General features: G+C 44.5%; 2 protein-coding genes across 17 annotated transcripts in view; both read right to left on the bottom strand.

The window, feature by feature from the left end:
* The window catches only part of SCCPDH (saccharopine dehydrogenase (putative)), a 406234-nt gene that overhangs the window by 111673 nt on the left and 280220 nt on the right, over positions 1-14341 (bottom strand). The gene's annotated exons all lie outside the window — the stretch shown is intronic.
* The window catches only part of CNST (consortin, connexin sorting protein), a 104418-nt gene that overhangs the window by 33297 nt on the left and 56780 nt on the right, over positions 1-14341 (bottom strand). For all 16 annotated transcript variants that reach the window (XM_074990044.1, XM_074990042.1, XM_074990054.1 and 13 more), the window contains 2 exons: positions 11200-11221; positions 10913-11009 (listed from right to left, as the gene is read on the bottom strand). In XM_074990044.1, the coding sequence (XP_074846145.1) occupies positions 10913-11009; positions 11200-11221 (119 nt within the window). The remainder of the gene's footprint in view (positions 1-10912; positions 11010-11199; positions 11222-14341) is intronic.

Genomic DNA, 14341 nt, shown 5'->3' on the forward strand with positions numbered 1-14341 from the left:
ATGGAAATTAAATCAGTCTCTTACAATGTAAGATGGCCCCTTGAGGTCAGGGTTGAAAGATACACATCAGAGAAGCTTACGCTGTTGTGTCTATGCTGTAACTGTACTAGAGATGGAATACTTCAAATGTCCAGTGCAGTCACTCTTTTTATGAATACTCAGGCCTACATTTTCAACAGTAATCAGTGATTTTGAGTAAGAAACGCCTGCAGGATGATGAGGTACGACAGAGACCCAAGAAAGTGAGATCTTGAGATTGCTTTTAACGTTAATGTAAAATTTGGTAAGTTTTCTGTAGCTTCCTTGGGAAGAGTTAAAAATGTTTGCCTGGGACGCTCAGATATCTTTTACTTTTTAGCTGATGCAGCTCTCATCAACAGGCAATTTAAGATATGCATAAAAAATGCATTCAGGCTGGTTTTCAGTAATTTAATGAGGAGAGCAGTAATTTACAATGTTGCTGCTAGAGAAGTGAAAAAAAAAAGTCACCAAAAATTTTTCCACTACCAAAAAGCACATTAATGCAATAGAAAAGCGCCATTTTTGTTACAGTGAGACAATCAAAATATTGTGGGTCAAACTCTCTTGTGGTTGTCAGTCCAAACCTGTTCTTTTCTGGTTCATGACAGTCTGCTAGAGTGATATCCTGTGGCAAACTGCCACAAGACACTGGCTTGCACGTGTTTCTTCTATTTGGGATTGAACCTGATAAGACCTACAAGAATCCCTACTGGGGGAATTCAGTAGGTTTCGCCCGTATACTTAGGAAGGACTCAGGTGGAAACAGGACAATTTGCAAAATATTTCACTACATTCAGGCTGCGTCTACACTGCCCCTCCCTTTAGGAAGGGGGATGTAAATGCAGCGGATCAAAAATGCTACTGAAGCACTAATAGTGCGTTCGAAATGCAAACCAGCCGTGTAGGTGGGGTTCCTTTGAAAGGTAGCCCTGCTTTCAAAAGCGTCCTTCCTTCCTAATTTTTTTTCTGGAAAAACAGTGCTTTCGAAAGCTGGACTACCTTTCGAAGGAACCCTGTCTACATGGCTAGCTTGCATTTTGAAAGCAGCACTTTCAAGAAGGCAAGTGGCCGCCATTACACAAATGAGGTGCTGAATATTCATGTCAGTTCCTCATTAGCATTTTCGATCTGCTGCACTTAAATGGCCCTTCCAAAAGAGAGGGGCTGTGTAGATGCAGCCTCATTATTTCATTCAAGGGAGTTTTCAAACAAGACAAATATGGAGGGATTTGGCCATCTCAAGTACAAATGGAAGGTATTAAGACTTTCACACAGTTACTGAAAGAATACCTACACAGTATGTTTTCCTACTCTACTATTTTAAGAACACTACACAGATTTAGAGATCTTGATCCATTTACCTGGCAGAAATCAAACTCCAGAACCCTGGCAGCAGAAACTGTATGAGAGGAAGGGGTTACAGCAGCATAGACTATAAAACAGGGGAGTCTACACTTCTCCCCCAATCCCCAGTCAGCTGGGTTCTTATGGAAGCCTGGTTGGAATTTAAAGCTGCTTTCCTAGAAGAAGCTCAAGTTCAGAACCATGGTGAATCCTTCTTGGGAGCCAGCTGTCTTCAAAGGACATGCAACAGATGAAACCACCCAAGAATCCTTGAATCTAATGAAGAAGTGCCAAGGATGCTATCACAGTACACATTGCACCTGCACTGCATAGATGGAGGTATAGCTCAGTGGTTCGAGCATTGGCTTGCTAAACCCAGAATTGTGTGCTCAATCCTTGAGGGGGCCATTTAGGGATCTGGGGAACATATATAAAACAAACAAGCTAACAAGCTTGTCGGGGTGCTGCTATGAGGGCAGAGGACTGGACTTGACAGCCTCTCAGGATCAGCTCCATGAGATAGGTATATCTCCATATTATTATATGGTCACAAAGAACCCATTTCCCCATTCTATACATGGCAGATAAATGGAGTTCGTGGTCTCATCTAGAAGAGGGAGCTATTGCGAAATAAGCCGAGGTCTCAAAATAAAGGACAGTAGCTATTCTGCACTCTCCCCCATATGGACACTCTTGTTCCACACAAAAGCCTTGTATATCACTGGCAGTGGCAAGTGGGGTATGGGTACCTACAAACTCCAGTGAAAACCAGGTTATAATCAGGCTACAGTCCACAGCTACACGTGGCAGTGCAGGACTACAGCAGCTGGGGAGGCAATGGGGAAAGGCTTCTGCAGTTTCCTGCTCTTCGAGTCTTTCCCTTCCAGCTCCTTTGCAAGAGACCTTCCCAAATGCTGGAGTGTTTCCTTGCTATCTGTCACTTGAGTGTGGGTAGTTGGCTTGAACAATAAATATATTTTCAGAATAACGTGGTTGCATTTTAGAACTGCTTGCACACCAAGGGGTAGGGGACACATCCAAAGGTTCTGGCATGTCTACTCTACTTGCCTAGTCCATGCCTCACCATCTACAGTACTATTTATACCCATGCTAGGGGGCCACGCAGTGTATGTACTGTATATGGCTATTGTAAGAGTACAAATAGCCTCAAAGTGCCTTTATACTGCTCAGCTTAATCCACTCTGTAAAAGGGACTTAATGAATTTATAAATGTCAAATTCAGGTCTTGTCCAACTGGGAAATGGTCCAAAATAGTTACTGCAGAATTGCTATTTCACAATAGATTCCCATGTGAACATACTAATTCCTTACAATGTAGCTTAATCCACTCAAGCATGAATGTCCCCATGGGACACTATTTTACAATAGCTATTCTGGGCCTTTTCTCCTTGTAGAAATCCTTTCAGTTTGGCTATTTATACTCCCTACTAAGGCCCCCTTCACTTCTCTTTAGAAGTTTCCCTGTCCTTTCTTACTTTCATAACCATATTATTGCCTTTAAAAGCTAAATGAGAAGAGACAGCAACTAACAGGTGAGACAAAATTGATTTTTTAGTTTTCCATCTCTCTCCATGTTATTTAAATTGTGATTGTTAGATGGAATTAAAGCCCACAGTTAGGGTTTTCTTTTATTTTGGCAAATGTATTTATAATAATTTTACCCTTCCTCCTTCACTCAAGCTATAATTCTCTATTTTATAGCTGTGGGAGAACATGCTCCACTTGCCGCTGACATACCTGGAATGGAAGAGGCAGTAATAGCTGATCAAGATAGACTTTTGTAAAAACCTACTGTTCTAAAGAGATCTGCCAGAGTGAGGGTCATGTACACACATCTACTGCTTTCTAAAGAAATATGCCAGCCAAGCAGAAGGGAAGGAAGTTATATTAGCACACTTCACAGTATTGCCAACCTCAGCATTCAAAAAGCATTAGTCAGGTCCCCAAAATCATGAGCTATTTAAACAATCACAGCTTGGATGGAATTTTTTTGATGGTACACCATTCTACTCAACCATAGGCTACAGTTTATCCCCGGAAAAAACTGTCTGTCAAAATGCAAATATTTTGAAGGAACATGTCAATTTTCACAAAATTTCAGAGGGAAGAAAGTCTAAGTAATTTTTGAGACTTACTTTGTTTTATTTGTTTTTATTTTTGTGTTATAAATTTTAATATACAACTACCTTTTTACTTTATAAAAACATGATGGTTCTGAATTGAAATTTTTCAGAATTTCAGTTTTTCTGGAAATTTTTGCTTTATGATCTGCATCCGAAAAAGAAAAAGCAAATGTCAGAATTTCCTGTGAAACAGAAATTTTGTTTTCCAGCTAACAATAAAAATAATACATTTTGTGTTCTTTTACATTTTTGTTCTGGTTTCTGAAGCTTCTGGGTTCAGTCACTTCATGTTTTCAAGTTTTTATTTGTGATGATGTGGGTTACAAACATACTTGTAAAAAAACAAGGCGACTGCAAAGGCAGTCAGAGGTTCTCATGCACTCTCCTGATTCTAGAAATTGGGGTCGTAAGAAATATACCAAACATTAAAATCTCATGATAGCTGACAGCACTTTCTTCAGTCTTGTAAATGAGCTTAGATAGCACAGCAGTGGATGTACTGTAAGAACGAGACAGAAAGACAACTGTATGTATGTGTGGTGGTGGTGGTGGTGGCGGCAGCAGTAGTAATAAGGAGTGTGAAATAGAAGGATAAGAGACCTGTAGTCCTCTGCCATCAACACCTCCTGGTGTCTGAGTGCCCCTCCTCCATTTCCTGGGTGAGTACAATTGCCACAGGAGATTAAAAAAAGCATTGAATTTAGACCACTTAACTCTCACCATCTGCCTCAGGAACACGCAAAAGAGAAGTTACTCACCTGTGTAGTAACGATGGTTCTTCGAGATGTGTCCCCGTGGGTGCTCCACAGTAGGTGTCGGGCTCACCCCGGCGTGTCGCGCATGTGCCGATGCGCGTCGGTCCTTTGCGCGCTTATGGTCACGTGCGCGATCCGGTCCCCACCAGTTCCTGATCAACCACTCCGGATGCTTCTGAAAAACACGAAACAGAGCTCCGAAGTGGGGAGGAAGGGGTGGGTAGTGGAGCACCCACGGGGACACATCTCGAAGAACCATCGTTACTACACAGGTGAGTAACTTCTCTTTCTTCTTCGAGTGGTCCCCGTGGGTGCTCCACAGTAGGTGACTACCCAGCAGTGACCCCAAAAAAGGAGGTGGGTACCCGATTTATGTGCAGCTTGCCCTTGAAAGAACTGCTGTCGACAGGCTTGTATCCTCATCAAACACCTGGTGCATGGCATACTGCTTGGCAAAGGTGTCGTAGGATGACCAAGTCGCCGCTCTGCAGATGTCTCTTAGCGCGATTCCCTTGAAGAAGGCTGTTGACGCCGCCATTGCTCTATTGGAGTGAGCCCTGGGCAGAACTGGCAGAGGGATCTTGCAAAGTTCATAGCACAGTCTTATGCAGGATACGATATGGTTTGAAATCCTTTGTGAGGATAGGCCTTCCCCTTTTGACCTGGGTGCAAGGGACACCAGGAGTCTGTCCGTTTTCCAGAAAGGCGTAGTCCTGTCTATGTAAAAGGCCAACGCCCTCCTCACATCTAATAAGTGCAGCAGCGCCTCCTTGCTGGAGTTGTGAGGCTTAGGATAAAACGAGGGTAGTGCTATTGGTTCGTTAATGTGGAACTCTGAGGAAACCTTTGAAAGGAAGGCTGGGTGTAATTGTAAGATCACTGCTTCCTTTGAGAACACTGTGCACGGCGGTGTCGCCATTATTGCTGCAAGTTCGCTCACCCGATGGGCTGACGTAATCGCAAGAAGGAAGGCTGTCTTCATGGTAAGTAACCGGAGGGGAACCGTGGCCAATGGTTCAAAGGGTGGTCCCAACAGCACGTGGAGGACCAAGTCCAAACTCCATGACAGCAGTAGCGGTTTCCGATGGGGGTACAGGTTTGCCAACCGCTTTAGGAACCAAGTGACAACAGGATGGGCGAATGTGGTTGGCCCTTCCTCTTTGTGTCGAAAAGCTGACATAGCCGCGAGATGGACCTTTAGCGAGGATAGGGAGAGTCCGTCTCGTTTGAGCTCCAGCAGGTAGTCTAGAATTACAGTTATAGGGACGTCCAGAGGAGCTAAGTGCTTGGAAGAGCACCAGGAGGTAAATCGTGTCCACTTCTGCTTGTAAGTCCTTCTGGTGGAGGTCCTCCGACTGCACTCCAGGACTTGTTTCACTCCCTCTGAACATGTGCTCTCTAAGGCACTGAGCCATGGATTAGCCACGCCTGCAGGTGGAGTCCTTGAGGACGTGGATACACTATTGACCCCCCAAGCCTGCATGAGAAGGTCCGGCACTGCCGGTAGAGGAAGTGGCTGGTGGCATGCCATGCGCAGAAGCAGAGGGAACCATTGCTGTCAGTCCCAGGTTGGGACTATGAGTATCGTGTGCTCTCTCCCTTTTGGCTTTCTCCAAAACCTTGTGGATGAGTGTTGTGGGAGGAAACGCATAGAGTAGAGGGCCCTTCCATGGGATCATGAAGGCGTCCCCCAAGGATCCCTGCCCTATGCCTGCTCTGGAGCAATACTGGGGGCATTTCTTGTTGTTGTGAGTGGCAAACAAATTGATTTGGGGAAACCCCCATTCGTGAAACACTCGTCGGAGCAGGTCAGAACAGATCTGCCACTCGTGCATGAGCGCACAGTGTCTGCTGAGTTGGTCCGCCTTTACGTTGTGGACACCCGGTAAGTATGAGGCTTTTAGGGTTATATTGTTGGCAATGCACCAGTTCCACAACCGGACAGCCTCCGCACAGAGTGCATGAGATCTGGCCCCTCCTTGTCGGTTGATATAAAACATGGTGGAGGTGCTCTCGGTATTTATCCCGACTACTTTGCCGTGCAGGTAATTTCGAAAACGCCTGCACACAATGAACACTGCTCTGAGCTCTAGTATATTTATATGCAGTGTCTTTTCCACGGGGGACCATAGCCCTTGAGTAACTTCGTTGCCTATGTGCGCTCCCCATCCCATATGGGATGCATCCATCATGAGAAAAACGGTAATTTGTGGTTGGCAGAAAGGCACCCCTACTAGGAAGTTCTTGGGGTCCGCCCACCATGTCAGTGACCTTCGCACCTCCATTGTGGGCGATACTGCCCTGAGAATGGTATGGGCTATTGGTTTGTAAACGCTCGCCAACCAATGCTGCAGGCCTCGCATATGCAGCCTGGAGTTCTGTACCACAAACGTGGTGGTTGCCATGTGCCCCAACAGTTGTAGACATGTTAGGATTGGGACAGATGGGCTGTATATTATTACTTGTACCAGGGATTTGATGGTGCGGAACAGGCATCAGGCAGGTATACCCTTGATGTAGCAGAGTCTACTCGCACCCCTACAAATTCTATATTTTGCGTGGGCTCGGTCTTTGACTTTGAGAGGTTGATGATTAGGCCCAATGAGGCAAATGTGTTTGTGGTGATGTGTATCATGCATAAGACCTCTGCTTTTGAGGTTCCTTCCAGTAGGCAGTCGTCTAGGTATGGAAAAATGAAGACACCTTGTCTGTGTAGGTACACTGATACTACCGCCAGCATTTTGGTAAAAACTCTGGGTGCCGAAGACAGACCGAATGGAAGAACTCTGTATTGGAAATGCTCCCTGCCTACTGTGAATCGGAGAAAACGTCTGTGTGCTGGATGAATTGCTATATGAAAATACACATCCTGTAAGTCGAGGGTTGCAAACCAGTCTCCATTGTCCAGTGCTGTGATTATGGAAGCAATTGTAGTCATTTTGAACCGCTGCTTGCGCAAATACTGGTTGAGGGCCCGTAAACCCAGGATTGGCCTCCAGCCTCCTGTCTTCTTCTCTGTCAGGAAGTACCGTGAGTAGAAGCCTTTCCCTTGGAATTGTTCCAGTACTCTCTCCACCGCCCCTATGAACATGAGGTGGTCCACTTCCTGTTTTAACTTTGTGTGGTGAGAGGGGTCCTTGAAAAAGGACCTGGTGGGAGGTTTCAGTGGTGGCAGTGATTGGAAGGGGATCGTGTACCCCGTGTCTATAATCTCCAATACCCATCTGTCTGTGGTGATGCTTTGCCATTGAGAGTAGAATGGTTTGAGCCAATGGTGAAACATGTTTTGAGATTGGCACTGAGAGATGGTCTTGATCTTGCAGTCCCCGACGTACCTGTCAAACCTGCCGTCTCAGGGTTTGCCCGGAGGGTGCGCGACCCTGCTGGGGGCAACATCTAGGGGCCCTGTACTGCTGTTGCTGTTGGTGGCGCCCCTGGTCATACCCCCGTTGATATTGAGTACGCTGTGGCTGGTAAGTGTAACACCTTTGCTGTGGGTAAAACTTCTTCCTCCTGTATGGGGCGGGGGGTGTATATACCTAGGATCCTAAACGTAGTTCTCGAGTCCTTGCTGGAGTGTAGGACCGAGTCGGCTGAGTCTGCAAATAACTTCTGCCTATCAAAAGGAAGATCTGCGATTTTGACTTGCAGATCCCTGGGAATCCCAGACATCTGGAGCCACGATTCCCTATGCATTACTACCGCAGTGGCTGTGGAACGAGCTGCTGCGTCCACTACATCCAAGGCAATTTGAACTCCTGCTCGTGAAGCTGCGTAGCCCTCCTGGACGATCGCTTTGAGGACCGGCTTCTTGTCCTCTGGAAGAAAATCCATGAGGGAGGTAAGTCTCGAATAATTGTCGAAATTGTGGTTCGACAAGCGAGCAGCATAATTCGCCATTTGCAGCAGTAAGGTAGATGAGTAGACCTTTCTGCCGAGTAGGTCTAATTTCCTTGTGTCCTTATCTGATCCCCCTGACCTATATTGGGGCGTTTTGGCTCTGTGTTGCGACGATTCGACCACCAGGGAATTCGGCTGTGGATGACTAAACAGAAATTCCATGCCCTTCGCTGGGACAAAATACTTCTTATCTGCCCTCTTTTTTGTAGGAGGGATGGAAGCTGGAATCTGCCATATGTTGGTGGCCGACTCCATAATTGCTTCATCTAATGGGATGGCGATCTTGGATGAAGTCGGGGGTCTCAGATTTTTGAGGAGCTTGTGGTGTTTCTCCTGCACATCTGCTACTTCAATGTCCTGTGTTTGAGCCACCCTTTTGAACAATTCTTGAAACTGTTTAAGGTCGTCCGGGGGAGAGAGATTGCCAGGAACAACTGCCTCATCTGGGGAGGACAAGGAGGCATTGCTACGATACATCTCCTCTAAGTCCTCAGGTTCCTGACTCTGTTCACATGCTTGTTCTTTTGAGGGTTCTGGATGAGGGTCCAAATCCTTTGGACCACTCTCTGACTGGGAAAGCTACGATGTTCCCCCAGGGTGAGACTGTGTGCTGGGGTGCTGACGAGGCGTGGACGGGGATCTTCCCCGAGATCCAGACCCCCTGTGCTGGTGTCCTGTATGGTAAGGGCGACCATAACAACAGGGGCAAGGGCCCGGTGATGGGGACCTGGACCACGACCGGAAAGTGTAGATGTGACGCGTGGAAGGGCGTGATCGTCGAGATGACGTTGACAATGGCGGGGATCCTCTGTGATAGTATGCATAGCGATCCCTGCTGGAGGTTGGTGAAAAGTGTCTAAGCCAGGGGGATGGTGGCTGAAGGAATGGAGATGGAGGTCTAAGGCAGGCTGTTGGAGTTGCTGCCTGGTGAACCTCTGGGGGAGAGCGAGGTGATAATGGCAACGCAATGACCTCTGGGGAAGGACTGCGGTGCCGGGTCTTGGTCTTCGCTTTGCCCCGTTCCTGAGCCGTAGGTGTTCCCACCGGTGCCGGGGACCTTGGCACCGTAGTCGGTGCTGTGCTCGGTTCCATTGCTTGTGGTGCCACGCTCAGATCTGCTGTGCGCAGTGCCGTACGGGTAGTCCCCTCCGGCACTTTTGGGCCCCGTGCCGGGTACCCTCGCTCCGGTGTCATCAGTGCTGCAAGGCTCGGTGCCGTGGAAGCCGGTGCCGCCATTTCTGGTGCCTGCAGGGCCCTCGGTGCCGCCTCCTTAATGGGCGGAGGCCCCTGCACGGGTACATGCGCTGCGGCCTTCCCGCTATGAGAAGCCAGCGGGCTTGGGCCCTGTGTTCCGCTCATCCCACTCACAGAAGTGACTGGCAGGGATCGAGCTGGTGAAAGCTGCTTCTTCTTCTGCACAGAGGAGGTTAAGGAAGCCGCCTTCCTCTTGTGCGAGCCCGAAGATCCCTCCTTGTGAGGCTTCTCCGATGGCCCAGGCTGGAGGACCTTATCGAACAAAAACATTTTTAGCCTCATTTCCCTGTCCTTTCGGGCTCTAGCTGTAAGCTTAGAGCAATGAGGGCATTTCTGAGGGACGTGGGCTTCCCCGAGGCAACGGATACATTTGCTATGCCCATCTGAGGCAGGCATAGCCTCTCGGCATAAGTCACATTTCTTAAACCCCGGCAAGGACATTGTTTGAACTTTAAAGTCTTTGAGTGCTAACAGGGCACTTAACAGTTATTCAGTCCAATAACAGATAACGTTCGAGGCCTTAAGATAGCGGACCCGACGGAGGCAGCTGCCTCCGTACTTTTCCTTGCTCTCTTTTTCTTTTTAACTATATACACTCTAACATAAACAACTATAATAACTAGGGTATCAACTAATAACTATTAACAAAAAATAAATCAGAGTTTATCTGTCTCGGGCATTGGAGCCGGAGTGGATTCCATCTGCAGTCGTTGGTGGTTGAGAAGGAACTGGTGGGGACTGGATCGCGCACATGACCGTAAGTGCACGAAGGACCGACGCGCATCAGCACATGTGCGACCCGACGGAGACTGCTGGAAATTTCCGATCTGCGGCGCCAGGGCGAGCCCGACACCTACTGTGGAGCACCCACAGGGACCACTCGAAGAAGAAACTTTCCTTCCCCATTCTCATGCAACTATTCTCCAATATATCACTGATGCGTCCTTGCAGAAAGGGGAAGTGAATAGAGACAGACTTCCATTATCATCTTGAATATTAATGACGTATTTTATTTCTTTAAGACCTGCGAAAGATGCAGCTTTTCACAGGATTGTTACAGAACAAGTCAGATGAAAATGTGCATCTTTTAAATAATTAATGGCTACAACTTAGGATTTATAACAAGACCTTTTGCTAGCCAGGCATTTTATATACCAGAGGATGACTGGAATTTTCCTTGGAGCTTAGCCTTAGTATGACATTTGGACTTATTAAAAATTGCTTTTTTAATGTTATATGAAACGATACAACAACAAAAAATTCAAGTATTTTAAAATGCTAAAGTAGTTGACATTAGGAAGACCATTCCCTAATTATAGCTTTTCACTATTTATGCTGTGCAAATACATTATTTTACGCTGTGAAAAATGAAAATGTGCAAAAATGATGTATTCTCACATTTCTGTTACAGTTGGAATCCAGCCCATGTGCTGCAACTGCATACCATCAACAGGAGTAAATTTAAAAATATTGCACAACCTATACAAGATGTACCTGAATCATAAGCAGCAGCTCCTCGTTCCTTTAAATCTTCTGACACCATTAACTGAACAAAACGATTGCCTCCCAAGGGCTTTTCAGTAGTTACTAGCTGTAAAACAGGACCACATGTAAGTGTAACTTGTTCATTTTAAATTCAGACTCTAGAATTATTTCAGAAGACTGTGCTGTACGCAATTTTTGAACCACCTCCTCAAAAAAAATATCTAATCATGCTAAAGAATACCCTCGCCCATATTTTCAACTGGTAAAGTAGTATCAAGGACAACATAATCTCTTACCTTGTGTTTGGATACAAACGGCCTGTAGCAATAAAGGAAATAAGAATAAATTAAGACTCAATAACAATATTCTTCAAAACAAATATCACGCTAACTACTGTACAAATCATACTAGTCCCTTCTATGCTCTAATATTAGCACAGAACATTTCCAACACTGAAACTTTATCAGTACACTAGCATATTTTAAAGTACAGAGCTGCACCATATGTTAATATCATTAGAAGGCCAATTATTATGGACTTGCTGCACACAATCAAGAAGGCAGTTAAAAAGAAAACCAACACATAAGAAGTGTTCTAAACTTCTTGTAAATGTGTTTTGAAAGAAACATCAACCACCTTAAAAAAATCACACATATCTGAAAATGTTTTACCAGCTAGCATGAAAAGCAACTTCGGTGGTAACAAACAGATTTGGAGAAAATATTACTCCCCTTTGTCCCACATCTTCAGTTCATTCTAGTTTAGATCTCTGGAAGAATTGTGCATCCATCATTCCCGCTGAAATCAGTGGGACCCATAAGTGGATCTACAACACTGAAAATCAAGCTATGTATTCTATATCAGTGGTTCTTAGCCAAAGGTACCTATACCTCTTGGGGTACTCAGATGTCTTCCAGAGGGTACATCAACTCATCCAACTATTTGTCTAGTTTTACAAAAGGCTTACATAGAAAGCAGTACTGAAGCTGATATAAACAATTTTCATACAATGACTTGTTTGTACAGCTGTTTTTTTACACACCCAGATTTAAGTACACTATTTGTATTCTGATTCATTTATCTTATACTTTATGGTAAACATGAAAAGGTAAGCAACTTATCAGTAATACTGTGTTGCAACAGTTCTGTATTTTATTGTCTGATTTTGGAAGCAAGTATAGTTTTTAAAAGTGAGCTGAAACTTTGGTCTTGCATGCTCCCATCAGACTCTTGAAACGTTACACTTATCTGGAAGGGTTGAGAACCACTGCTCTGTAATATGCAGGCAATTATTCAGAAAATGTTTTCAGAAGGAAATAAAATGTGTTGCAATGGTAGAAAAAGTGTGTGTGTGTCTGAAAATTGCAGATACTGGGGATACTTATAATATTTTTAAGAGATACTTTATGGAAAAAAAATTGAGAAACACTGTTCTATAGCACTAGATACATAGTCAGCTCCTGGGTTCATCCTGCATAGTCAGAGTTCTCTGTTGCTGTTCTTTCACACAGCAATAAGGGAGAGAGCGTTTGGTTTAAACAACATTTATAAAACCATAACATTTAGAAAGAAGCTTCAGGAGCACATGGAGTCTCTGAACTATGTTTAACATTTTTTTTAAAAAGTGTTTAGATTTTAATCTGACAACAACCCTTAAAGCACACAAACATTTTTGCAAAGGCAAACCAGAAAGAGCTCAAAATAATCTCTGCAAGAAAATAAAAGTTCAGTACAAGCATTTGGATTATAAAATAAACTACTGTGGGGGAAAAAAACCTCATATCTATGCTTTCTATTAGAAAAACACACAGGTTAAATATTGAAAGAGATAGGTCTTTAAAAACAAATGGAAACAAGTGATTTTGATTACTGTCACCAGGTAAATCTAACTTCAATTCCTAGAAACAGTATGGAAAAAGTATCAAAAGAACCTATAAACATCTAGAGAACTCTGATAACAGGGATTATAAAAATAATTTATGCCAAATAAACATGGTTCCTAATTTTCATCAAATTATATAGTGAGAGGAGGAAGGAAATAGTAGATGGAATGCACCTGAATCTTATTATTCTCTAAAGCAGGGGAACGCAACCCGTGGCTCTTGAACGTAGGGCAGTTGTGCAATCTCCATCACTGGAGGTATTTAAGAGCAAGTTAGACAGGCATCTGTTGGGGAAGGTCTAGATGGTGCTTGGTCCTCAGTGACATATGGATGAGAACAAGATGGCTGAAGTTACAGCTAGACAAAAAAGGGATTGTAGAAGGATGGAGAAAGCAAACGGAAAATGTGACAAAAAATGTATCCATCTCTCTGATTAAGCATGTGTCTCTGCCATGTGTAGTCATTTTTACAACTGTGGCTCTGGCAAGATTTTTGGCTATTACTGGATGATCACCATTCACTGATAGTCAAGAAGCCTGTCTTCATTTGCAACTGCCCAAACACTGTAATCGTTTCTTACCAAAGCAAATCTAAATTCAGTTATTCAGGACTGTCAGCTCAAGCCCAGACTACTGCAATATGCATCATTTGTAGCTCCAAAATAAGCCAATGTAGAAACTGCAGTAAGTGCATAATGCCTTTTCTTAAGCAGAGGATCCTGCTTCACTCATACAACGGCCACTTTCTAGATCTGCACTGGCTGCCTGCGGTTTCTACGTGGCGTTTTAGCATTTCACTGGTTAATGGCCCCGGCCAACCTGCTCAAGACTTCATTTCTTTCTCCTGAAGTCAATTCCAGTTCTATGAGATGTGTATCTTCCATACTTCTCTCTGTGCCACACTTCCACAACAGAGATGCATGCAGCTGCCTGAATGGTAGCTCTCTCAGGGGACTTGCTGCCCACGTATAGTTTATGAGAGCCTTTTTCCATCAGACAGGGCTCCTGCAAGTCTAGAACATGCCAGCTCTGTTGATTTTCAGGTCAAGGTACCTCTTGTTATCTTACAATGGAAGTCTTCTGACATAATCCCACAAGCAATCTACAGAAAGATAGCCCATGTGAAATTACTGTAAGGTGGGTGCATAACTGGTTGAAAAACCATAACCAAATAATAGTTATCAAACTACAAAGAGGACTGTGATCAATTGCTCTCCACATCCACTGAAAGTAGGACACGCAGTAATGGGCTTAATCTGCAGCTTCAAAGGTTTAGGTTGGATAGTATGAAAAGCTTTCTAACTAGCGGAATAGTGAAGATCTGGAATAAGGTTTCCAAGGGAGGCTGTGGAATCTCCACTGAAGGTTTTCAAAAACAGGATGAACAAACACTTGTCAGGTATAGTCAGGGGCTGAACTTAATGACTTCTCTAAGTCCAGTCCTATCCTATATTTCTATGGCTCTATATATGGATGGCAAACACCGTAATTGCTCTGGGTGAAGAAGGTCTCTGTAGTGTAATTCTTCCCAATGGCACTAGAAAATCTCTAAAATA

The sequence above is a fragment of the Carettochelys insculpta genome, chromosome 3, assembly GCF_033958435.1.
Source record: "Carettochelys insculpta isolate YL-2023 chromosome 3, ASM3395843v1, whole genome shotgun sequence".
Taxonomy (NCBI): Eukaryota; Metazoa; Chordata; order Testudines; family Carettochelyidae; genus Carettochelys; species Carettochelys insculpta.